The sequence below is a fragment of the Seriola aureovittata genome, chromosome 18 (assembly GCF_021018895.1).
Source record: "Seriola aureovittata isolate HTS-2021-v1 ecotype China chromosome 18, ASM2101889v1, whole genome shotgun sequence".
Classification (NCBI taxonomy): Eukaryota; Metazoa; Chordata; class Actinopteri; order Carangiformes; family Carangidae; genus Seriola; species Seriola aureovittata.
This window is the reverse complement of record NC_079381.1, coordinates 3,251,582-3,276,334: the sequence shown is the minus strand read 5'-3', so window position 1 is coordinate 3,276,334 and position 24,753 is coordinate 3,251,582. Positions and strand designations below refer to the sequence as shown.

Here is a 24,753-nt window from a genome sequence, read left to right as displayed (position 1 = left end):
AAATTGATTATTTCATTCATTTTAATGACTCAATGATGAAATAAATACAGAGTAGATATATTTTATTTCAAGTATCGGATGACTAAAAGATATTTGTTAATGTACAGCTTATTGTGGATGATATCTAAATGTGGTTTTTAGTACATATTATTTTCATAGAGTGAACTCTAAAGACATATTGATATGGATCTAACCAGCGTCATTAATATGAGTTTCATTCAAGATGCAAAAAATACATTCTTGAAAAACATCACCTGATGCTTACTGAGATTGTATATTAAAAAAAAAAGAAGGTGAAAAACAAAGAAAAAAAAATGCATCTTATTAACTTTAACGAGTTTGTAATGTGCTCAGGTCAGAAAATAACATCATCACTATTCTGTTTAAATGGTGAATTTAACCATCATGCCAACAATCGTTTCGTCAAAGTCCTGAAAATATCACATTTCAAGTCACAGACATCTCATTTTGGAAACGAAACAGTAGGAAACTAAAAAAATAAACAAACAAATTAGAGGCAAAAACAGCAGCTGAGATTCTGCTGCAGATTACAAAAATAGTTCCAGTTTCTCTCGTCTCTGTCGTCTCAATGACACACTGCAGCAAATATGAAAACGCATGGAGAAAAAAAGGAGTCACTGCCTTGCAAAAAAAAAAAAAAGCATGTTGAATTTGATCATTCATATTTGATATGCCTGGAGACCACATGTGCCTGTATGTGCATGTAAAATGCTGTTTCACATGTGGAATATGCCCCTTTGCTTTTCTATAAAGGCTGGGTGGTGTAAAGGGGGGGGGGGGGGGGGGGGGGGGTAGTTGGACAAAAGCCCTCCTGTTCCTGTTAAACAACAAAATCAGTCTCTACCTGATTCAGGGATCATGCACCTGATCCGTGACCCCTATGATTGATTATTATGATTAGTATTGTTAATTCTTATTCTTATTCTTACTCGCAGTACTTTTGTACCCTTGTTGAAGAACCCTCTTGATGACCAGGCCACCTGCCTCTGTTAAGTTTATACTGTATATTTGTGGTTCTGCAAGAAATGCAAATTGCTGATTACAGTGTGTGGAACAATCTGGATATTTCAGAATATGAGGGAAATATGGATCAAGTCCAAGGTTAAAACCAACGGAAACCAAATATTACTGAGTTTTTTTAATCAGAATCATTAATTAATTACCAATGGCAAGTACTAGATGGATCTGCAAAATATTAGCATACCACAAAACACACACAGAAGCAACAATATATGTACTTTGTACAACTGCACCCATTCACAAAAACCTGAGTATACAAATGCACACCACTATGGGATGCCAAGAGGGCCAAAATCTTTGTCACTAAATTGGATTTTTGCCATTCAAATGAAAGAAAACCTGTAATTATGTTAAAAAATATGGTTTTCACCTAATATGTACAATGTGGAATTCATGGTTAACGTTGCTTTCTTCTTCTAATTATTCCTCTTACTTCATGTCGGACACATTGGAAATGATCACATCATCACATGAATGAGCCAGCAAAGAGGGAAGTACAGGTAGTCTTTCATCATTAGATGTAGACTCCCACTTTGTAGCATCCTGTGGGTTTTAAATTCCAGCTCAGTATCTCTACGTTTTCTGTTCATAATGAAAAAAATTAGCAAAGCTTTGTTTCCACCCAACGCCAGCGTTCAGTGCCAATACAGGAAGTAGTGTGGTGGAAAGTAAGGGTGTCAAGGATCGGTTGATGGAAGGGGGGGGTGTAACGTATCCAACTTTTGTGCAGGTGACTGGAGTTTGTCTCCTCTCACTGTGTCCTTGTAGAGTCACGATCCAGCAGCAACAATCATTTACATTTATTCATTTGGCAGACGCTTTTATCAAAAGCGACTTACAAGTGAGGGACGTCACTGAGCTTCAGTGCGAGAGCTTATCTGTGCTCTTCATCTGTGGCCCTTGTAGTCACTCATTTATTCAATTTAAGGATTTACAAAATAATTTAAAAACTAATACTGGTTTACATTCTTCTCATTAACTCTAACAATCTATTTCTTATAAAATTGACATGCTAATATGAAATGTGACACCAAGAAAGTAATATTGATCCAAATATCCAAAACAATAAACCAATCAGGATTATAATTTACTGCCTGAGTCTACAGGTGAGAGACAAATTGAAGGATTTGTGTCCACTACATATCTTTATTTACTATCATTGCTAATGGATCAAATGCACCTGCCTCCCAGTGTTCAGATCAAAATCTAAGCCCTCATTGACACCCTCCAGCAGCAGCAGCAAAGCTACAGAATACCTGGGTATGAATGGAGCCACCTGGCTAAAGTGGCGATTCATGCTGCGGGACTATGAATCTACTTTAATCCTGATGTTTCTTTAAAACACACAAAAATATAGGGGAAGAAATTACAAAGTGAACCTTCCTCATATGTTTTTTTGAACACAATTCTATGGAAGCCAAGAAAGGCCATACTCGCAAAAAACCTTTATATCCCGTTACCTAAAGATAAGGAGATAATTATTCCGTTATCTCGAGATCACAGGATAATTATTTCATGATCTCGAGATAACGGAATAATTATTTCATCTTGAGATAACACCATTATCTCGAGCTGAAGAGACAGTAATCTCCTTATAATTATCTCCTTATCTATATCTTATCTCGTTATCTCGAGATAACAGGATAATTATTCTAGATAAAGATAATGCCATTATCTCTGTTATTACATTTGCGAGTATGGCCTTTCTCAGCTTCTGTACAATTCACAAAGCCTAATTCTAAACTATATTGTAGACTTGCTGTTGATGCGTTCATTCCTGGTGCCTCAACTGTCTTACTCAACTCCTCAGATTCGCTGTCGTGGTAACGCCACCGTATGTACAGCTGCATTTAACCAGGTCAGAAGACAGCTCTACCTTTATACCTTGTTTTCAGCGTCAACCTCTGTGCTTCTGTGGCTGTTACAGATGTGTTGTGGACACACAGCCTGACTCGGTATTCAGTCTAAGCTGTTTACGGTTTAAGTCTTGTAACAGTAACAGGGGCCACAGCAAACAGCTAAAGGTGTTAAACAGCCGTAGCTCTAAGAGTTTATACTTTAATTCATTCTTAAGCAGTGCTGTAGAAGCCAGATATTTTTCTTGGGAGCTGGTGGAGACCAAACCAGAGCTAAAAAGATTGTATTTTGGACTTAGATTCATCCGGTGGATACAAACACAACTCAAATGATAATAATGTTGCTCTGTGTCTGCTGGATGTGTTAATAGGCAGCTTGTTTGCATGTTAGCTGAAACAACTTTGTCAGGTGATATGTCAGTGTTGCTTTTTCAACTTGTTCTGAAGTCCCCCAAAATTCAGTGAATGCAGCTTCGCAAATAAATGTACTGAAATCTGGGTAACAAAGTGACTACATTACTGTGCACCTGGCTAATCTATGGTTATCTTATTTAAATTTTACATTTATGTATGTTCTTATATAAGAGCGTCCGCCAACTGCCTACATTTTAAATGTACTTGATTTAAAGTGTACCACCGGTGTGACAACCCCTGCCCCTCTGCCTGCCAGCGTGGTTTGTTGTGCTACTTCTGCAGATGCTGGGAGTCGGATGGTAGGTGGAGGTGGGAGGGTGGTCTGCTCTACCTGCCCAGGTGGGCGGGGCTTCCAGAAGACATAAGGGAAGGAACAGCCCTCCTCAGGCTTTCTCTCTCAGCCTGGCCTGCTGCATCCTCCTACAGCCTTCCTGTCTGTGTCCAACATGCATCACACTCATCCTCACTCATCCATACACTTCAGACAATGATATCTCTCTTACTTTCACACCACACCATTTAGCTATCATTTTGGTAAATTTGAGTTGAATAAATGAATTCTGAATGATATATCTGTGTGTGGCCTCCCTTGTTGTTGCCGGCTGGAAACACTGATACTGTCCTGTTCACCTCAGCTGCTAAAGAATTATTTATAAAACAAAAAAGTGTAAGTGCAAGATTGTTCCTGGTGGGTCCGAATGTCGGGTCCAAGTGAAGATGACACACTGGTACCACGTGTTAGCTGTCCTGCACTGACATCAAAGTCCAGAGGCCAGTATCACTGTTGTTTTCAGACTACAGAACAACACGACTAGTACCAGGATCAGACTACATTACATCAGCTCAATAAAGGCCCGACCCAACAGATACGCAGCGGTGGGAACGTCCTAACAATGTCCCAACACGAAGAAAAGAACTGATATTTTTGCCTTCTTTGCCCATTGTGATAACTTGTACACTGTGCTCATGTCATTGACCCCCAGCAGGACGGAGCCCTCAATGCTTAACAACATGGTGAGGCAGAATGATGGCGGTTTCATTTGAATCGATCAGAAGGATCTGCCTTTTTTATTTATTTATTTATTTTTTTAATGCAGTGCTAATGTTGGTCCCAGCCTTGGTTTTAAATGGTCAATCTGCTGATTCGCAGCTGTGGTGCCAAGAGTGATGAGTGATAAAAACACCATTAAGTAATACGAGCCTGTGATATTCTGCTGAAGAGCAACGCCGCCTGGAAGTTCAGCTGCAGCAGGCTTTTCCACAAAAAAACAAAACAAAACAACTGAAATCCTGCTCGACTTTAGGTTCTAGAGCAGTAAAAAATAAATGCACCTTTTTTCATCTTGAGTGCAGGATTATGGGCTTTAGGCTGAACACAGTTTAAGGACCCATTGCACCAACTCAGGCGTAGAGCCAAGATTTTGCTTCTGACAAAATCACTTGAATCTCGTCCTTTTCCGTCTTGTCACTTTGACAACTCTGGCCCGTGGAAGCATCGGAGAGGAGTTCAAAGGAACTGCTGCAGTTTTAGCCCTAAGCGCAGTGGGACAGGGAGAGCTTCAGCAGTCCCTCCATATGCATCTTGTAGAGGAGTCTGAACTCTGCGGGCAGCTGATGGGACTCCTGCCATTTGGTGGTGAACTTGGTGCCCTTCTTGTCGTAGTAATGGTACGGCAGCTCCTTACCCGTGTTGGGGTCCCAGCCGAAGGGCCAGAAGCCATACAGGTGGATCTGGTCACACATGGACGACGCCAGCGTGTACATCAGGATGCCGGTGCTCAGGCGCTTTGGCGACAGCTGCTTGGTTTTCCAGTAGCTGTTGACAAGAGAAAAGAACAATTGAAATTACATTTTTTCATAATAACATTAAGGTGCAATGTAAATAACATGAAAGTGGAGCCATTTAATGTTGCCTCTGCTGCTCAGTTTGCTCTTGCATTAATAATTCAGGGTTTTAATAACTTTGTTCATGGTTTATTTTAGGGTTTATTTTATGTTAAAAAGGCACACAATCAGTTTATTTTGAGAAATGGGGAAAAAAATTGGTTTCAAAGTTACTAATAAACTATAGTTTAACTCTAGCTTGTTGTTTTACCCATAATTCTCAAAATGCTGGCAGGACTTTTACTACCTCAGCTGCAGATAAACAGTTCTTACATGTATATTGAAGACAGACCTCAGTGTTTCCTGTTTGAACTCGTGATGATACTGTTTTCTGTTAATGCTAACTCAGCCGTTCCTCTGCTTTTACCCTTTATCTTGACAAATACAGGATCACATGAATTTCCAAAGCACTAATTCAAACAGATTCATGTTATATTCACCACCCTGTTGTTTCGGGTTTGTCTCCTCTAACAGAGATGCTGTTGTCATTCACTAATTAATTCAAAGTGTTTCTATTTTCACATCACTTTGAAGCTACTATCAATTAATCTCAACACTTCCTGTCTCAATGATTCATAATAAAAGCCTCTCGATACCAATAGTGCAAGGTTTTTCTTTTCATTGCCAAATGCTTAACACCGACCATAAAACGGCGTAGTAGAAATAATCAGTATGACTTCATTAATAAGCATTAACGATGCTGATGAGGAAATTTACAGCACATTATACTGACACCTCCATATGAGCCATTAAAATACATGTCATTATAATAATTAGCACAAAGCTGAATTTCAGTAAAATAAAAAAAAATTTAAAAAAAGGAGAAATAACTGTTTGCACTGGTGTCAGGTTTTGTCCATTTATTTCTACATGTCAATCATAATTCTGAGCCTCAGCTGTTACTGACAAAAGTCACTTCAGAGAGTTGAATGGAAAAAAAGGAAATAATCTGATCACTGCTGATGCTTTCATCGGGCAGTCCTGCTCTGCAGCATCACAGAGGGGAGACTCTCCGAACTGGCCTCAACAAAAGCGTCTCCAAGAGTCCTCGAGGTGCTGAAAGCCGTCTGAGCTGCTTAAACGTGGTAATTCTTCCAGAGCAGGTAGATTTAATGGGATTGGTGAAGATTACGCTACTGTACGAGGTGCCTATTCTGCTGCTACAACACTAAGCACCAGACTTAAATCCCTCTCCACACACACTCTTACAGCTCTGCACCATACCTTTCACTAAATAGCTGTTTCCTTATAATCCGCTTTGGAGCCTAAAGCTCCTCTTTGCCATATAGAGCACAGTTCGATACAATACAACCACACGTTAGCCAGGTTCCACTCACTACTACAAACTGGACAGAGACACAGGGAGACAGATAGATAGAGGCAGACAGGTCCTGACACATTTTCAAAGAAACTAGAATAACTGCCTCGTGGTTGTAACCCTCCGCCATCCAGACAAGTTACAGGAAATATGGTCACAATCTCTTCCTCCGGAGTGACAGCATTGAATAATGGCCAGAGGTGTTTTTGCAGAACATTATGAGAGAATAAATTGACCTTTGACCTTTAGGATATAAAATGCCATTATTATATTTTATCCTTATGGACATTTGAGGTAAATTGTGTCATAGTTGGTGCATGAATTGATATACTGCATTCACAAGAACGTGAGATCATCTGGACCTTGACCATTAACTTTTAACCACCAAAATCTAGTCAGTTCATCTTTGAGTCCAAGTGAATGTTTGTGCCAAATTTGAAGAAGTTCTGTCAAAGCGTTACTGAGATATTGCGTCACCGAGAATGGGACGGACGGACGGACGGATGGATGAATAACCTGAAAACAATCTGACTGTTTCCAGCACGAAGGAATAAAAACTGAGCAGCGTGTGTCCTGAGTAACATGTCATTTTTAGGGGACATGGTTGACCATCCTTGCCAGGTGGAAATGGTGTCACGACGCACAAGGTATCTCTGACAAGCAGAAACACTACTCAACATTACTCATATTTTTGTAAAACCAATGAATAGTATCCAAATTTAATTTTTAGAGAATAATGTTGGACTGAAGGACTGGACTCTGAACATATTTTTTCCTATTGACAACAAAACCCATACCCAACCATGTATTGTTGTCAAAAACTATTAAAACACATCATTGAGCCACACTGTAGCACAAGGTGACAAGTTCCTTTAGTACAATTTACACAGTGGTTTACTTTAGCCAATCCTACATACACTGTCCTGGAAATACTCAGTAGAGCATCAAATGTGTATCAATTCGCGGCTTAACATTTGCTTAAAACTACAGTGCCCAGCTATTTTAGGAAATTACTGAGTGTTAGAAATGTAACCGTACTTTGAGCTAGCCTGGAAACCAGACCAATCAGCATGCACGTGAGAGAGTTCAGGCCAGTCACAAACATTTATGTAAAATGGGGCTGGTTTGATACGATGACTGACAGAGGAGCACCACTGAAGCATTTTCATTAAAAACCAAGATGGCCGTCGCTGATGTGAAGAGGTCTGTTGAATCCTTTACTGCAACTGTATTAAAAAAACTGGATGGTATATGTTTTTAAAAGAAGGACAAGTAATTGCACGTTGCGTTTGATGATCAGAAAGATGTGTTTGCCATACAACCAACAGGATTTGGTAAAAGTTTAATTGACCAACTGGCCCTGCCGGTTGCTACTCAACGTTTCGTTGGTCTGATTGGTTCTAGGTCTATCCACTTGCTTCCAGAGGAATTTTGGTCTGTGACCCTTGAAAACCCACCTTGGAAATCGAAAATGAACTGAGAGGTTCAAGTCACATTCACAAAAGCGAATAGGTCTGGCAATGAAAGGCTAAAGTATTGAGAAATGCATTGCCAGTTTCGGTCTTTTGACAGGATTTGTTGACAATAATAAAAATATGGAATAAGACAAGCCTCATTTTTCACCATGCAGTAAATACATGCAGAGTGTGAACAGCCAGGTCACACTTCACCTTGGACGTCATATTGTATATTGAGATTTGATCTCAATCAATCAGTCAATCAAGATAAAGAGAAAACTTATATTACCAGGTGTGATTCAAAGGCCTGTGACCAGATGTGGTAGTGTGGTGTATCTTACTTGTTGATGTATTGCATGATGTTTCCAGGCCAGGCCAGCTGGACCTTCAGCTGACCTCGATGCTCCACGAAGAAGTCGACCAGTGTTCTCGTCACCGTGGCCGATGTGTGGAAGAAAAACGCCGGGATCCACAGGATGGCACCGTCCAGCTTCTTCAGGCTCAGAAAGAAGTTGTTCCTGTCCTGTACAGTCAGTAAATTGTTGTAGTATTTCTCCAGGATACTAGGGTTAAAGGTTGTCATGTTGGTCCGTCGCCCAACGTCCTTCTTGAAGATCTCGGTCGGTGCAAAGTTGCAGCGGAAGACGAAGTCGAACTTCTCGATCTGGGGTCCGCAGCGCGAGCCGGTGAGGATGCCGCTGTTGCCGACCACAGCGCAGACATTGTAATGTTTGTTAAGAATCGGCGACGCCTCAGGCAGGAGCGAGCGGAAGTTCTCGCCGATGGAGAAGACGTACTTGTGGCTGGAGTAGTCGTAATGCATTAGCTGTCCGTTTCGGACTGAGCCTCGTGTCAGTGTGAAGTTGTGCGGGATGTCGATGTACTGAGAGATTTCGTTCCTACGAGACAGAGAGACATTTCTGTTCATCGCTGCATTCTTACAGTAAAAAAATGTCCTTTTCTCTACAGCTACCAGACAAAATAACACCAATAGCTAGACATGTTGGACTGTAAGCTCGTCTGAGTGGACAGAATAACATGGATCTTCGCATTATGGTATTGTATTGCACTCTATACTATAATTGTTGTTATTATCGCCACCTCCTGCAGTTCTAAACTTGTAAGTCAATGAAAAATAAGCAAATATTTTGGCATACTCGCCAACAGTACCATGACTTCCATATTTCTCAGTTTGGTTTTGTTTTGAATGAGTGTGTAGAAAAGTTAAAGGTGCAGATTCAAATAAATAAATAAATAAAACTTTTTTTCCCACTTACCCTTAGTGGTATCTATCCATGCAGATAGTTCTGGTTTTCATGTTTGGTTTGAGACATGCTTCTGAATCTTTTACCTCCACCAAAGATACATAACAAATGAAACCAAAACTATCTCCATAGTAGCTGCAAGGGAAAGTTGGAAGATATTTTTTGTTGTCATGTTTGTGAACTGACCCTTTATGATCTTCTGGTTCTATGACAACAACTGCAAATAAACCAGCTGTGACTGTTGCATATCAAGGAATTTAAGCTTATTTTACAGCTGCAGTCACTGCCCTGGATATGAAATATAAGTGTATTTGTAATAATGACAAACATTGGATCAGAGGAAAAAGCTGATGAAGGGTTTAAAACTAATGGTGAACAGATCTGATGAACTATAATCACAATAAAACCAGTCAGTGTATTGGAAGCGCTCCTCTGCTTCCCTTCAGTTGTCAGTAGACTGCCCATAACAAGGGGTGTAGCCCTGAGCCCCCTGTTGGCATTTTGACAAGACTTGACTTGGACTTGCCTTGATTGAGTTGAGACTTACAGTAACTTTGGACTTAACCTAAAACTAGTCTGAGTCTAAACAGCTGCGCTAAAAGTTCACGCAGCTGTTTTTTTGTGAAACAATCAGCTGATAACATCACATCAGTTATTTTTGTCAGAGTCTATATCAAACTTTTCTGCATATTGTAAAATAATTTAATCCCTGAGTTTTAATCCATTATAAATATAGTTACAAATTTTGAATCATGAACCCAAATAAATTCACATTGAATAAGCAGATTCAGTACTGGAATCAGATTCAATAACCAACAACAACACCAGCCAACTTGTTTCAACATAAACTTTTTTGTAAACAATAAATGTTCCATGTGAATTCTGCCTTATGTTTGTTACTGTGACACTGGTGAAGTGCTCTTTGCTCAAGAAATAGAAACCTGAAGTTTTTTTTTTTTTTTTTTTTTTTTTACAACTAGTGCTCACTGCTGTAAGTGCTAAAAGCATGCAGAGCTTTCAGGATCATCGGAAAACACGACAGAAAGAGGGAGAAGTGTGTGTGAGTGTGTGTGTGTGTGTGTGTGTGCACAACCTACCTCTGCTGCATAAAAGCAGTGCTGTTGTACCTCCACTTAGAGGAGTTCTGCAGGTCCTCGCTGAGAGCATTGGTCAGAGGGGTGAAAGCTGGATCCAAATATTTCATCGCCAGCTGGGAGCTACACAAAGCGGGAGGAGAAGACACGGAGGTTAACCCAGGCTTCCCGCGTTAGGAGGTCAGCTTCATCCACTTGCACTTTAAAATGTTTTGAGAAGCATTTTAGCTCTTCTAAAACCAGGTCTGTTGGAAGCGTCCTCTTTTAGCAGCTTTGAAAACCACCATGGGTGATTTGAGGCAGGAGACAGGAGCAGTCAGATGATCAGACAGGTTACAAGACAAGAGTTTAGCCGGATTTATCACTTGATTTGGGAGTAAAAGTCCAAACTAAATTTCCAAAATAAGAAGTCATAAATTGTGCATAAGAACACTTCACACTTTACACAGTGAAAGAAGGTGCTGAGATTATCCAATCAGTCAAACACAACTCTTTTCAGGAGGCTACAGAAACACATGGATTTAACTACTTGCGTGATTTTGTTTGAATTTCTCACACATACATTTAAACTTGGTGTGGAAATACCACGTGAAATGTCCATAAGTATCCCTCATCCCACAGTAAGTACAGTGAGTCACAGATGAGTTAGGAACTCGTTCTGTAATCTTGTTAGTTGGGTAATAATTTTACTGTTTGCTTTTGTTTTTCTTTCCAAATAATGGACTGTCTGAAACCTGTCTGATTGTCTGATCACACTTTGTTGGAGCAATGTTCAAGAAAAAAAGGCCAAAATGATAAAAAAAACAACCTGAATTGCACTATCAAACAGCTTCAGCTGAGCTCTGATGTGGTTTCCTCTATCAGTGATACCTTCTTCAACAAAGCTAAAATGCCTGCAAAAGAAGTTGATTGAAATGTGCAAGTGTTCGAGGAGCCATTCAGCATACAAAGTGTTGTTCCTTTAGGAAACCAGCTGCAGCTAAAACTGATTCAGGCGCTTTTATTTACACTATCAGCTCAGTGTAAATGCAGAATCACGGCCTTTTCCTACTCGTGAGTCTAGTTGAAATCACTTCAGTGTACCGTGGGAAAATGAGCAATCAGGCCAAACTGTTGCAGCAATTCTGTCCATCTTAGCAAGTTATTCATAATTAAACTGGGTATGTGACGTAAAATATTTACGCTTCATCCAAATTCACTTTCATGTACTTATTTCATCCCCAATGACGCCTTGTTTTTTTAATACGGGGGCCAGGGTACTTGATAAGATGAACATTTTTTTGCAGTGCAAGATGCCTCAACTTTTCCATTTCCCTGTGACAAGTAAGTAAATTAAAGCCAAGACTAAACCATGAGGCTCACCTTGTACAGCCCATACTTTGTAAGCTTTTCTATGGAAATCTTGACATTTTGAATGTATTTGTGATTTTCTTGTCCATGGTGCTGTCACCTGGACTTCCTTCTCAGGTCAGAGCTCAGTCCACATCTCCCGTAAAACCAGTTTCACCCGGAGTCAAATGAGGAAATGACAATGTGCATCTAGTAGAGAAGACAGATCCAGGACGGGATTAGCTAGTTTAGCTCAAAATGTGGAAGTAGAATAAAACTCTACTGTCACAGGTAGCTAGAATATTGAACACTACGAAGATTGCCTATCTTCCAGGGAGTTTGTATTTTCATTATGAAGCTAATGAGTGACATAATGTCTGGGTTTCATGCTGTCGGTCCAGGGGCTGGACTAACTACAACTCTACAGGGAAACATGTGAAACTAACTTGTTGGCTGGCAAGATACAACATGTCAAGCAGCACTGTCACTTTCTTAATAGAGAGAGGATAGCAGTTTCTCACTTCAGGTCTTTGTGCAAGGAAGGCTAAATACGTCCTGGATTGGATGCACAGAGATGAAACCGATCTCTCCTCATCTGACTCTGGGAAACGACTGTTCAGGAGGAAATATCAGGAAAGGTGGTTAAATCAGAGAAACCTCCCTCTGCTTCTCCGCTACCTTTGACTGAACATCAAAATGTCAAGGCTTCAGGTCAAGGCTCTGCTATGGCAGACACAACCGGTCAAATAGTATTTGCAAGTAAGTTTGGTTCATCCAGCAAAGAAAACCGGGCCGGTGGAGATAACTGGTCCGTGTACTTTCAGCCACTTTGTTTAATCACTTCAAACCAAAAGCGAAAAATGGACAAACAGAGACATTTTTCCGTTGCTGTCAGAATTAAAAAAAACGAAAATCACGAACATCAAATTAATTTGAAATATTTTCCATTACTTCCTTGTCACCTGACTAACTTTCTTCATTCCTCAATTCAAAAAAGAAAAAGGGAATTTGCAAACACCAGAATTTCTTCTAATTTGATGTTCTTGTTTTTCGTTTTGTAATTCCGACAACAATAATGGAAAAAGGGAGAAAATGGTTCTGTTTTTCCGTTTTGTCGTTTTTGGTTTAAAACAAAAAAAACAATCTGCCTGAAAGTACACGGACCATCACTGCATCAGGACAGTTCGGATGGTGTCAGAGGTTTGATCACTGATGTTTTGACGAAATCCATCGGCAAAAGCTTCTGTGATCATTCACACATTCAGTAACTTTTCATACTGTCCTGCGTGGCCAAACCCAGCCCCAGCTGGTGCCCAGCCAGGCTAAAACAAACCCTAAAGAGTATAAATAAATACTGTTTGACCTGGATCTGATGGCAGTCAGACCTGCAGCAGCCTCATTTTATTGTTGCAGCGTCTACCATCTTTGTAGATAGTGAGACTCAGCCAGAGAGGTGCAGTGCTGGATCAGGATCAGCATAAAAAATAATGATTAGAATTTGCCAAAAGGACTACTGTGGAAATACTAATAATTTGGAGTTGAGAAAACATCTCATTTTGTATCAAGACTTCTCAGTTTGGGCCAAATATGCAGATGATTCACGGAAGTATAAAGGAATAGAACCTAAGAAACCCATCTGTAATGTGTATTTTACTGTTTATTTCGTAGAATACTATGGTTATTTCAAGTTGTATTTCATGCTGTTTCACATCCAACACCACACCATCCAAAAGGCTTCCACGAAAGTGGACTTGATGTTTCTTTGTGTTTTGTTAGCGGCACAAACAGTTCGATGGCTGCATGTCCCAACCCTGGGCTAAAAAAAAAAAAAGAAGAAAAAAAAAAAGCTGAAGCAGAAGCTGATGCCGATTTTACAAATGAGACTTAAGAAGATACTAATTCTACAAATGTCAACGACTCCCGCACTTCAAATGATCGACAGTTGGAACTATGCTTGTTGCTTAATGTCATACGATAGATAGATAGATAGATAGATAGATAGATAGATAGATAGATAGATAGATAGATAGATAGATATCAAACTGCCGTAGACTAATAAAAATGTTAAAAGGAAAAAGACAGAGAGACAGAGCACATCCTGGTGTTTGTAATTAAAACGTCAGCACTCTGTATTCACCTCAGGTCTGGTTTGCGAGGCGGCCTCTCGCTGCAGCGGGACGTGAAACAAACAAAAAAAAAAAACATAAAAAATCTTATCTTCATCAGTTTTCGTTAAAATGACATTCAACTGAAAGAAACGAAGACCTGGCATGCAGAAGTAAAGCGCATTTCAAATACTTACTGTATGTCATGTTATTGCGACAATAAGACACTTATTGTGATATTATACAGCTGTAATGGAGACCGTTTTAGTTGTTTGGCACTTTCTGCAACAATTACAAAGTGCTGACGAAATAAAAAGACAAACATGTTGCCGGTCAGGTATGATGAGATGCTCCACCCATCCATCCATCCATCCATCCATTCATCCATCCATCCATCTGTCCGTCCATCCATCCATTTGCTATAATGCTTGTCCTTGAGGGTCACAGAGGGGCCAGAGCCAATCCCAGCTGACATTGGGCGAGAGGCGGTGTACACCCTGGACAGTTTATCACAGTGCTGATACAAACAACCGTTCACACTCACATTCATTTGAACATACAAATGAAAGTAAACCAGCTTTTCAGTCAGATGGATTCAGATAGGCTCATTGCCTTTTTTAATTTTTTTTTTAAATTTATTACGTCAGAATCACTTTTAATGGTAACGTTTAAATGTACAAAGATTCTTCAAGAATGTTTTGCAGCAGTTTATTGGTAGGTAAATGTAAAAAAACACACATGAAGTATTCAGGGAATAGGCAATCTAAACAAATATGATGTACCAAATTAAATCAAAAATCCTGCTGGTGACTGCAATGTTCCTGACATTTTATACAGTATTTTAATGAGGCAAAGTTCTTACAGCTTTTTATGTTAATGGCGATGCATTTCAAGTTTGTTTCATTTGTTAAATGAAAAAAGGTTCGTGTAGAATCGACAATAGTTCGACTGTTGACCGATAGATTTGACATAGCAATTTGAATAGACATTCATGGTTCCCAGACTTTGGTGATCCCCTGATTTCCCCCAACTCTCGTGCCACCAAGAAGTTCACATCTGTACCTTTGAGTGAAACATTTCAACAACTGCTGGATGAGCTGCCAAGTGTGTGTATCTGACAAGTAAAATACTTGTCAGATACTTTGATTTGTGACCAAATCCCAGCAGAAGCAATGACATTCCCATCAGCCCCAGCTGTCCTTTCTGTTCAGTTGTAATTATCAAATATTAGCATGATGACGTGGTGAACAAAGGTGGCCCATTCATCCATCCATTAGCTATAACCACTTCTCCTGGAGAATGGATTTTCAAAGTGAAAGTCAGAGAACATAAAAACAGCTGTGCTACCAAAATCAATGAATTCTTGCCATATGTATATCTGAGTTTATCGAACCAAATGTTTATAGTTATTTTTTCTCACGCTGCTCCTCCCCTGAGGTTGGAACCTCACACTTGGAAAGCCTCTGTCCTAGAGGGTCGGGGGATACGCCCCCTGGACTGGTTACCAGTCAATCATTGGGCTTAAACAAAGACGATGAACATGGTAATCACTACACCTTCAAAACACGAGCATGTTAGCTCAAGCACCATTGTGTCAACAGTAAAATCTCACACAACTGCTTGCACGGTTGTTGACTTTCCACTGAAATGAGCAGGTATAAGCGGGTTTACAACTGCAAGGAGTGATGTCACCACATGCACACTGGTAAAACAGATCTGTCACATCTCATCCTCGGGTTGCTGCTCCTGTATTTCCTCCTGTATTATTTTGGGGCTGCAGCTCACGCCTTCATCCCTGTGTGCAGTGTAGCTGCTGTGTTTCTGGTGTTTCTGGTGTAGAAGCACAGTGCTGGACAGGTGACAGGTGTGTCTACAGTGTCTGTGTTCCTCTATTAAAGGTAAAAGAGACAGATATTTCTTCTTCATGCAAAAACAGTGTTGAGTGCTACAGGAAACAGAAAGGCACGGTGAAGGGTAGGCCTACATGTATGACTGAAAAAAAGCTACAACTTTGACTTTTGGGAAGTTCTTCTGTGACTCAAAGAGTGTTGGGTCATTCACCTGGTATAATGCATCTTTACCACTGAATAACTTCAACAGCCAAATTAAGGGGAAACAAAATTATTCATTGATCTGTGGCTTGACCCTATCTCTCATAGATCTTGAATAAAAGCTCTGCATGTGCAATTAGTGTCAAGTCACAAAATTTGGTGCATGACCATGCCACTGCTTGTAAAGCCAAGGTGCCTGAGGATGCTCCATTGAGCGTGAACAAGGCTTCAGTGAATTTCATAGAAATCTGACCATTAGGGTGAAAATTTCAGCCAGCAGTTTTTCAGATGTGTCGACCTGTTGTGTGACAGTAAGACCATCAGTCTGACCAACATCCTCTCCATACACTGGCCGCACCGCATACAAAAGCAAAACCACAAATTCCCCAGAATCACCATGTTCCTGATGATAAACTCTCACTCTCCAACAACACGGCATACTGGTTTGTCCACTACCAGAGTGTTTTCTCTTCAAAAACCTTCACATCTAACTCACTCTGAAGCGTAACCTTGGCCTGCGGCGACAGCGAGCCGGGAGGAAAATGATTACAGGCAGGAGGAAAATGAATGCGGCTCCTGCGCTGTAAATCAGAGCCAAAGACGGCTCAGTGGCCTCCAGAACCTCCGTCAGAGCGGTGCTATTTTAGCATCCCACTCCAGACCTGCCCGAACATGTTGGACAATCAAGATTTACAGAATGATTTCCCATCGAGCTGAACTGCGGTGGCCCCGCGAAAACCTGTTAAAAAGTATCAGATCAGACCGGTGTCAACAGATATCCCGTTTGGACTAGAATAACAAGCAGGAAAAACGCAGTAAGCTGCACCTCACACACACTAAAGATCGGACCGTCTAAACTTGTTCTGGAGATGGTCAGATACACAGCATCATTAATAATAAACTCAGAGCTGAATCCCCGCCCACTCTCCTCACTCTACTCTGTGCCTTTACCCTCTGTTTTCACCACTGGTGCTTTCTTTTATCAGTCTTCCTGAGATGTTGAAGCACTATCCTGAAGCTTGCTAAACCACATTTGAATATGAATGAGAATCTGCTGCTGGACCAGATGGTATATGTATCTTATCTCTTCAGAATTTGATTCAGTTTCAGAAAGTCCAGAATCGATTCATTTCGATTCAATTAAACTCAATTCAGTTAAATTATTCATGAATCATTTGCTTCAGATAAATACCAATGTTGTGTCTCAGCATTGTTTCTTTGGATATCAAACTGTCTAAAGGGCACAAATTGGACAAACATTTGTATCTGGTTTTAAAACTGTGGACCAAGGATTTATTTTCCTTGGAAAATTAAGCAACTAAAACATTATACATTTATATTTTGTAGGTCTATGTTTGCAAAAGAGTGACACAAGGATGATTAAAAAAAGAATACCTGTACCACTTACAAGGGCTGACTGATGCCTGCAGAGGGGAGCGTGTCTATGTTCCCACAGCCCTAACCCTAACCCTAAATTCCCACAGCTGTAACCCTAACCCTAAATTCCCACAGCTGTAACCCTAACCCTAATTTTCAAAAATTTCTGTGAAAAAAAAGTTCTAAGAAATGTGGGAACATAGGGCTGACCCCCTGCAGACAGCTGTTAGCTAGCGTTAGCTACGCGGCAGGTACCAACTAAATAGAGTATAAGCCACACACTGTTCACTCAACTTCAACAACCTCACATTTCGTAGCCAGACATTACATGTCTTCAACAAACACAAACTCAGATTGTTGTGGCTCAGGAGCTAACATAACTATCAATCAGCTCCGTTATTTTTATTTTACGATCTTTGTAAAGGGGCCATTTGTACGTTTTGCTATTGCTACATGGTCAACATTAGCGTTAGCAGCCATTTACTTTACCGGTCTTGCCAAGAGCCTCAACCATTGTTGCATTTACAATACAAGTGGTTGGAACAGGCGTAGCCCTCTGAGCAGCGCTACTTCCTCATGGCAGACTGGACGCTACAGTGACTTGGTATCGGAAAGTGATGAGTATGAGCTAGCTAGTTAGCATGCTAACTTCTGTACATGAAAAGAAGTGATGCAATTAGAAGCAAAAGCAGTTTGCTTTCCACCAGACAGTTCTTGGTGAGTAAAGAAATGAAGTGTGATGCTGAACTTGCAACGTTTCTTCCGGACTGGTAAGTAAACAACTGTTAATGCTATGCACATTGTAATAACTCAGTGCCCTCAAAGCAGTTTGCACATCAATCACCCCTATCGGAATCACTTACAACAAGTAATCATTGTATACACATGACATTTGGCACAGATGATCTTATTCAATGAGAACAGGCGAAAATGCTCAGCCTTGGGATTTTAAGCATCAAGAGAGCCAGGCTGTTTTTGAAACTAATAGAGATCTTTATTACTAAACCCCTGTTTTATATCACAGACATGTATCACTATAAAGATCATATAGTTGTCATGCTCACAATTTAGTTCTCAGTGTTTTAATCAAATTAAGCTACTGTCAATAAAAATAATCATTTCCTGCACATATGTTTCACATTAAAAGCCCTCCAGTATCTCAAAGGAAATAACCTACCCCTTTCCTGTTCGGCCTTTAGTGTCAAACATCTGCAGGAATAGTTGAGTTTCACTGCTAAAACAGCATTTATAAGCACACAGCATTCCCTGTGAAATCTATTCACAAAATGAGTGAATCCCACCCATTGGGCCCATTTACTGTCTAAAAGCATAAAATAAAACAACTGTAAACAGTTTTGTTTTCACTATTAAAGAAGTTTCATCAAATTTAAATCATTTAATTTATTTCCTATAAATGATTTTATGACAAGCAGTAAAATACTTGGCAAAGTGACTGAAAGAGAGACAGAAGAGCTGTGAATGAATGAGCTGATCTGGTTCACAGCTGTGGGATTAAGTGACAGATGCCCTGTTTTCCTTCAGGCTGACACATACTCACACTGACTGGAAAACACACTGACATGTACCACATTTAGATCAGTTCATTATGGAAAAGCTGTCTACGGATTGGCTGGCTTAACTAAAAATTAAGACAGCCAATCCGTGTCATCCACCACTGACATGACAGATATGATGCACTTCGCCTATAGACTTTATCAATGACACACTAGCAGTGTTTGAAAATAACTGCATCTGCTTGATTCCACATTAGGGAACGTATCAGTACTTCCTGTGTCCCATTTAACCTGCAGTCTGGTGGATGAAGCTGTTGATAATTTGAGATTTGTTGGTTCAGCACAGAAAGGTGATCAGATTGTCACTAATCATCTGTCACCACTTAAGACACTCTGAATTCATGTGGTTCCCAAACACTTTAGCTCAGGGGTTTCCCAAGTTGTTGCATAAAAAAAGCTGTTGCATACACATCTTTACTTTTGAAACATCTTATTTGAACACTTTTGTTTAAATAAAATAAGTCTTTTTAAAGATTAAATAAGAAGTCAAACGATTATTGAACACAGCAAAGTAAGTCAGATACCAAACTAAATCTTCAAAGCGCTGCTTTTTATATCGCTGTCTCAACATCGTGCGTAAATCCTTTCAATATAAGCTCTCGGCAAACAACTGATTTGTGGAAAAATGAAGGTGATTTGCCAGATAGTGAGAAAGAACACTTCTCTGCAGAGCCTCATGCGTCATGGATGTCACTTAACACTGTGCAAACACATAATATGTCACAAAGTAAGCTCTGACCTTCTTCGGTCCGTATTCTGATGTTCCCCCTGACTGATCCAAACATCTGAAGCTCATTTCCAGCTCACTCTGCCGGCGCGCAACTGGCATGTGCGCCGGCCTATGTTGGCACATATTACTCTTTTGACAATGTGCACTTAAAATAACAGTTAAATACTGCACTTTGTTGGTCAATCACTTTCTGCTGACTAAAGATAACAATGTGCTTGAACACACCTCATTTTACACGCCCATGGGTGCACATGGGCGCTGTACGGGGAAAATGACAACTGTGCCGGTTTGAAACTAGCAAAAACACTTGAGTTGCGTTTTGCAGCGCCCTGCGTCTTTAATACGCACTGGTGGTTGATGCGGGGATGCGCTGTAGAAAGGAATAAGCGTGGATCGTACTTCCTCCGTTTTCTCTTCACTCCAGACTCTGTCTCCTCTCTCACTGCAGGTACTACAAATCAATCCATTTTACCACATGCATAGTTGAGTTTAGGTAACCAGATGTTTACAGTTATTTCTTCTACTTTATTTTTTCTCCCATGGCGATCTATGGCGCGTACTCTGGCAGCTAGCAGTAGTAGCAATAATGCTAACACTTACAGTAACAATACCAATAGTGGAACTGCAGTAAAAGGGTAGCGGGAGTAAGAACTCTAGTAAAGTATTGGTAAATGAAGTGGGGAAATAGTTAAATAGGTATAATAGCAATAATGGTAGACATGGATTAAAAAATAGCACAGTAGTATTTTATAGAGCAGCAGTAATAGTAGGTGTAGTAGTGGTAGTGCTAGTAGTACTGCAGTAGTACTAGTAGGAATCAGAATGCTGGTAGCGACAGCGGTTACAAACGCAGCAGTAGCAGGAAACAGTAGTGGGGAAGAGAAGTAGTAGCAATAATTGAAGTAAATAGTTCTGGTGTGCCTATATGTAGTAACAGCAGTATGAGTCATGGTGGTGTGACTACTAGTAGTGTTTTGTGTGACATGATGGAATATTTTGCAAATTTAAACGGTAAAATTAAAATGTCTGTACATTAATTAAAGAGCTGGGACAGAGAGGCAATTAGCTTAGCTTAGCATAAAAACTAGGAGCAGGTGGAAACAGCTAGTCTGGCTCTGTCATAAGAGAAAAAATATAAAGGAGCTACTGTGTCTCATCTATACACAAACAGAGATGTAATTATGGCATATTGCATGTGACCGTAGCTGCACAGTGTGTGAGCTGTGAGGCCTCACACCACAGGGGCCTTCAGCTGAGTCCGATTAGCACAGGGCCACATCCTCCAGAGCTACTTTCAAACATATTTCATCATACAATGTTTTTTCTTATTTTATAGCTCCATTCCTCGAGCACAAACAGACTATTATAGTAGAATTTATGGGGATTTAAATTCATTCAAAACCAAAACAATCAAGAAATAACCTATTAGAGGAAATGCTGCATCAATAGGTCAAAAACAAGTCTTTTCTACCATGTCAGCATATATACACCACTGAAAATGAAATCCAAAGACTCCAAACATCTGCATCTCAAATGCCTTGTCTGGACTCACCGAAACCCCGCGTGAAACATGTACATCCTGGGTCCTCCATTAGGTCCGTATCTGGGGGTGCTGAGCAGGAAGTCCTTTTTGATGGACACGTAGCTGATGAGCGACAGGATGAGCAGCGCCACGCTGAACATGACAAGCCCCAGCGCACTGGCGATCCGCACCATAATGCCTCTCTGCGGGAAGCAGCCCCCCCGGACCAGAGGATCACTGACCGGCCAGGACGAGGAGACAGCGAACACCCAGGCGCACCGCATCAGCGGCAAAGCGAGGGCGGAGACGCAGAGACGACGCGTGCTTCACGCAGAGTCCATGTATAGAGGAAACGTAGATGCGGTGTCGCGCGGGTGCAGCGTTATCTTATGGCGAGTTTCATCGACTGAATGGGAGGTTGCGCGGCAGCGGTAACGCATCGGCGGCAGAAATGCAAAAGGCCGGAAAGGCGAAAAAGGACGCGTCAACCGCTGATTTACTGACGCTTTCCACAGAGTTCATGAAGGCTACAGAGTCCACGTGTGGAGCAAGAGTGAAGAGCAGGAGGTCGCGGTTTGTAGCAGAATTTAACAACCTGAACGTGAGGCAAGGAGGTAACGACGCGGCGGCGGAAGAAAAGACGCAGGAAGAACGAGTGTGACGCATGGACAGTCCATGTATCCGGGGATGGAGAGCGGAGGACGGAAGAGGGTGGGGGGATCTTGGAGGTTTTTCTGCAGGCATGCAGGATCAGATTGCAGCCGGTTTCATAACCGCAAGCCGGTGAAACGAGGCGGAGTAGACAGAGGCGGCTGCCGGATGCTGTTCCCACTCTTCATCTGCATCCTCGGCATCTCTCTCCTCCTCTCTCTCCGGTGGTCTAATTAATTAAGCCCCAGTGTCGCTTTAAGGAGACGCAGCTCTTGTATCGCGGTAATCAGATGAATAGCAGCAGCAGCAGCATCCGAGGCGGAGCTCTGCGTCCTGATGGAGGCAGAGAGACGCAGAGAGACAGGACACCCTCAGGGCTGCAGGGGCGTAAAGTGTCAGTCTGTAAACAAACAAAAAAACCTGGCTCCACACACATTTAAACCCATCTATTTTCTCCCCTTGTCTGTAGTCACTTGTGTCCTATGAACATATAGCTCATAGCATAACTAATAGAATACAGAACCCATATGTTCACATCATATGTGGAATTTTTTTTTTCACACATTATAAACAACAGGCCTAGGTCATGGTAGGCTTGTTTTTTAATATACTACTGTATGTATTGCTATGTATTATTTGAATATGTTGTGAAATATATATCTTTATACTAAACATTAAAATACTATGATATATGATTTAATTATCCTATGTTCTTAAGTCATATGAAAACATGGCTACATATTAGCCTATAGACCTACAGTGGGTACGTACAGTATGGACTCAGGTATGATGAAGCCTCATACAATTTTAGTTTTTTTCACAAAACATTTGAAAATCTTTGAGCTAAATGCTAATGTTAGCCTGCCAACATGCTCAGTAAAAATGCCAACATGCCAATGTTAGTGTAGGTAATGTTTACCATGTTCATCCTCCTATGGTGTGTCACACAAGTCAAGTCAATTTTATTAATATCCCAAAATCATAGGTTAAAAAGAAAAGAAAAGAAAAAAATTCTAGCTCCATCATCAGATCAATCCATCCAATCGTTATTAGAGATATTTCAGCCTGGATAAAAGTGGTGAATGCAGACACAAGAAAGTGTTACAGTGTTACAGTCCTTACAGTTTCTTACTTGTTTAACTAAAGCTCTCAAATAAATGTAGTGGAGTAGAAAGTACAATATTTCCGCTCATGTGGCATTTGGCCAATGGTGGAAATATGATCACTCACTCAGTCAGTCAGTCAGTGACATTTGTCATTATAGGGCTGGCCCCTGCCGTTGTGGTCCAGCCAAAAAGGGAAAAGACTAACTACACCACCACAACCATACAAAAGACTATTAAAATGAAACAATAATCAATATGTGCATGTCAAAATATGTACTACAACTAATCATCCATTGTCTCACTGACTGAGCACCAGTGTTTGTTAAAATTAGATAATATATGACATTTTATATTGATAATTAAATGACAAGTCAGCACTAGAAATGAAAGGCACGCTATCATCTAGCTAACATTTGTTAGCTAAACTGTAACTTAAGGCAAAAATTAGAAACTAGCTAACGAATTAGCGTTCATCCATAGATACTTGACAGAATCTAATTCAGAAACTCAGAAGGTAAGAAAGTGTAAGCCCACAGTGTCTGCACAACAAGGAGCAGAGATTTGAGGGCAAGAGCCACTGCTGGAGTGAGGCAGACAGACAAGACATTCAACTAACATCAAGGTTAAGAAATGGTACGGTCCACTTTAGGGGTGTGTGAGTAAGGGAAATATGTTGTAATATACTGTTTACAATTACAGATAAGTAGGATATATAAATGTATATATATAAAAGTCAAGAAAGCTCTCCAGGATGTAGGCGTACATGTTTCCTTATCAACAATCACGAGAAGATTTCATGACCAAAACCTCAGAGAATTCAGAACAAGATCCAAACACCGAATGAGTCTCACAACAGAAACCAGGCTGAAGGGCACCATGTGCTCGAAGGGCAGCATCTCACACACAGTTCTTTCTATATTGATGTAAACCTCAAAATTAAAGCTGAGACTTCTATTTCAAATTGAAGAATAAAGACTGAAGAATAGAAAATGTGTAACTGTCCAAATACTGTAAATAAGTGTTGATTGTTATAACAATGTCTGTAAAATTGTATTAGATATTGGTGACTGACACACATTTATATATATATAGTATACATGTAGTTTACACATATGGCAATAGATCTGATTCTTGTATGGGATATCTAGCAGTTATTTAAGTTTAATGACCCTTTTGTTCATTATTCCAATAATTAGTTCATTTTTATCATCTTTAGTTAAGACTTCAGCACTGGTCTAACCCAAATGTACATGAAGTTGACCAGAGGGATACAGAATTATACTTAAAAGACATACGAGCTGTGTCCCAATTCAGGGTCTGCATCCTTCAGAGGCTGAATCTGAAGACCAGTTGCATCACAGCAGCGCAACTTGAGCTAGAGAGGTGGCCTTCTGTTCCTGGTCATCAAAGGCTCCAACGGTGGATCCTTCGTGGCCCAACCTATCCCAAGATTCATTGCGTGCCAATAATGCAAATAATACGGCGGCAAAATACACCAACAGAGACCCTGCGGATTACACTTACAAATGTAAGTGCTGGGTTTCAGCTCAGTTCAACAGTTAACGGTAGAAAAACTATTAAAACCAAGGACCTTAAAACATCAAGTTTTTTGCGAAAAAGTTTTTTGCCTTTGAGGTCTACAAAGGGCAACACCTTAGTGGGACGCAGCCACAGTGACCTCTCAGCAAAAAGGTAAAAGAAATATTCCAACCACTGAAACAATGGGTTCGTTTCCCATTTTAAGTTTGGTTAACAGCGGTAAAGCCACTCTAATGCACGGACCATAATTCACCTCAGCATTATATGATTACAGATGTAAGCGAGGGATTCAACATGGCATCACCTCCTGCTGTAGGATTGTGTCTGGATGTCTAAAGGATTCGGTCACTCCAGTCAGAGGTGAAGAAACACATGTTCCCCACCACTGAAGGTTTCCTTCATGTCAATCATTTCACACAATTATTTCACACGTTCGCCCC

General features: G+C 40.5%; 1 protein-coding gene across 2 annotated transcripts; it reads right to left on the bottom strand.

Annotated features, from left to right (window-relative positions):
- On the bottom strand, positions 1-23,676 carry st8sia3 (ST8 alpha-N-acetyl-neuraminide alpha-2,8-sialyltransferase 3). Of its 2 annotated transcripts, XM_056404205.1 has the most exons (5): positions 21,048-23,676; positions 13,796-13,825; positions 10,333-10,452; positions 8,312-8,869; positions 1-5,127 (listed from the first exon to the last, which is right to left on the bottom strand). In XM_056404205.1, exons 1-5 carry the CDS (start codon positions 21,299-21,301, stop codon positions 4,845-4,847), a joined length of 1,245 nt encoding a protein of 414 aa, XP_056260180.1. In that variant the 5' UTR covers positions 21,302-23,676; the 3' UTR covers positions 1-4,844. The 2 variants fall into 2 exon arrangements, with proteins under 2 accessions (XP_056260180.1, XP_056260181.1); XM_056404206.1 differs by lacking the exon at positions 13,796-13,825 and having other exon boundaries at positions 21,048-23,670.
- Positions 23,677-24,753: the final 1,077 nt, after the last annotated feature.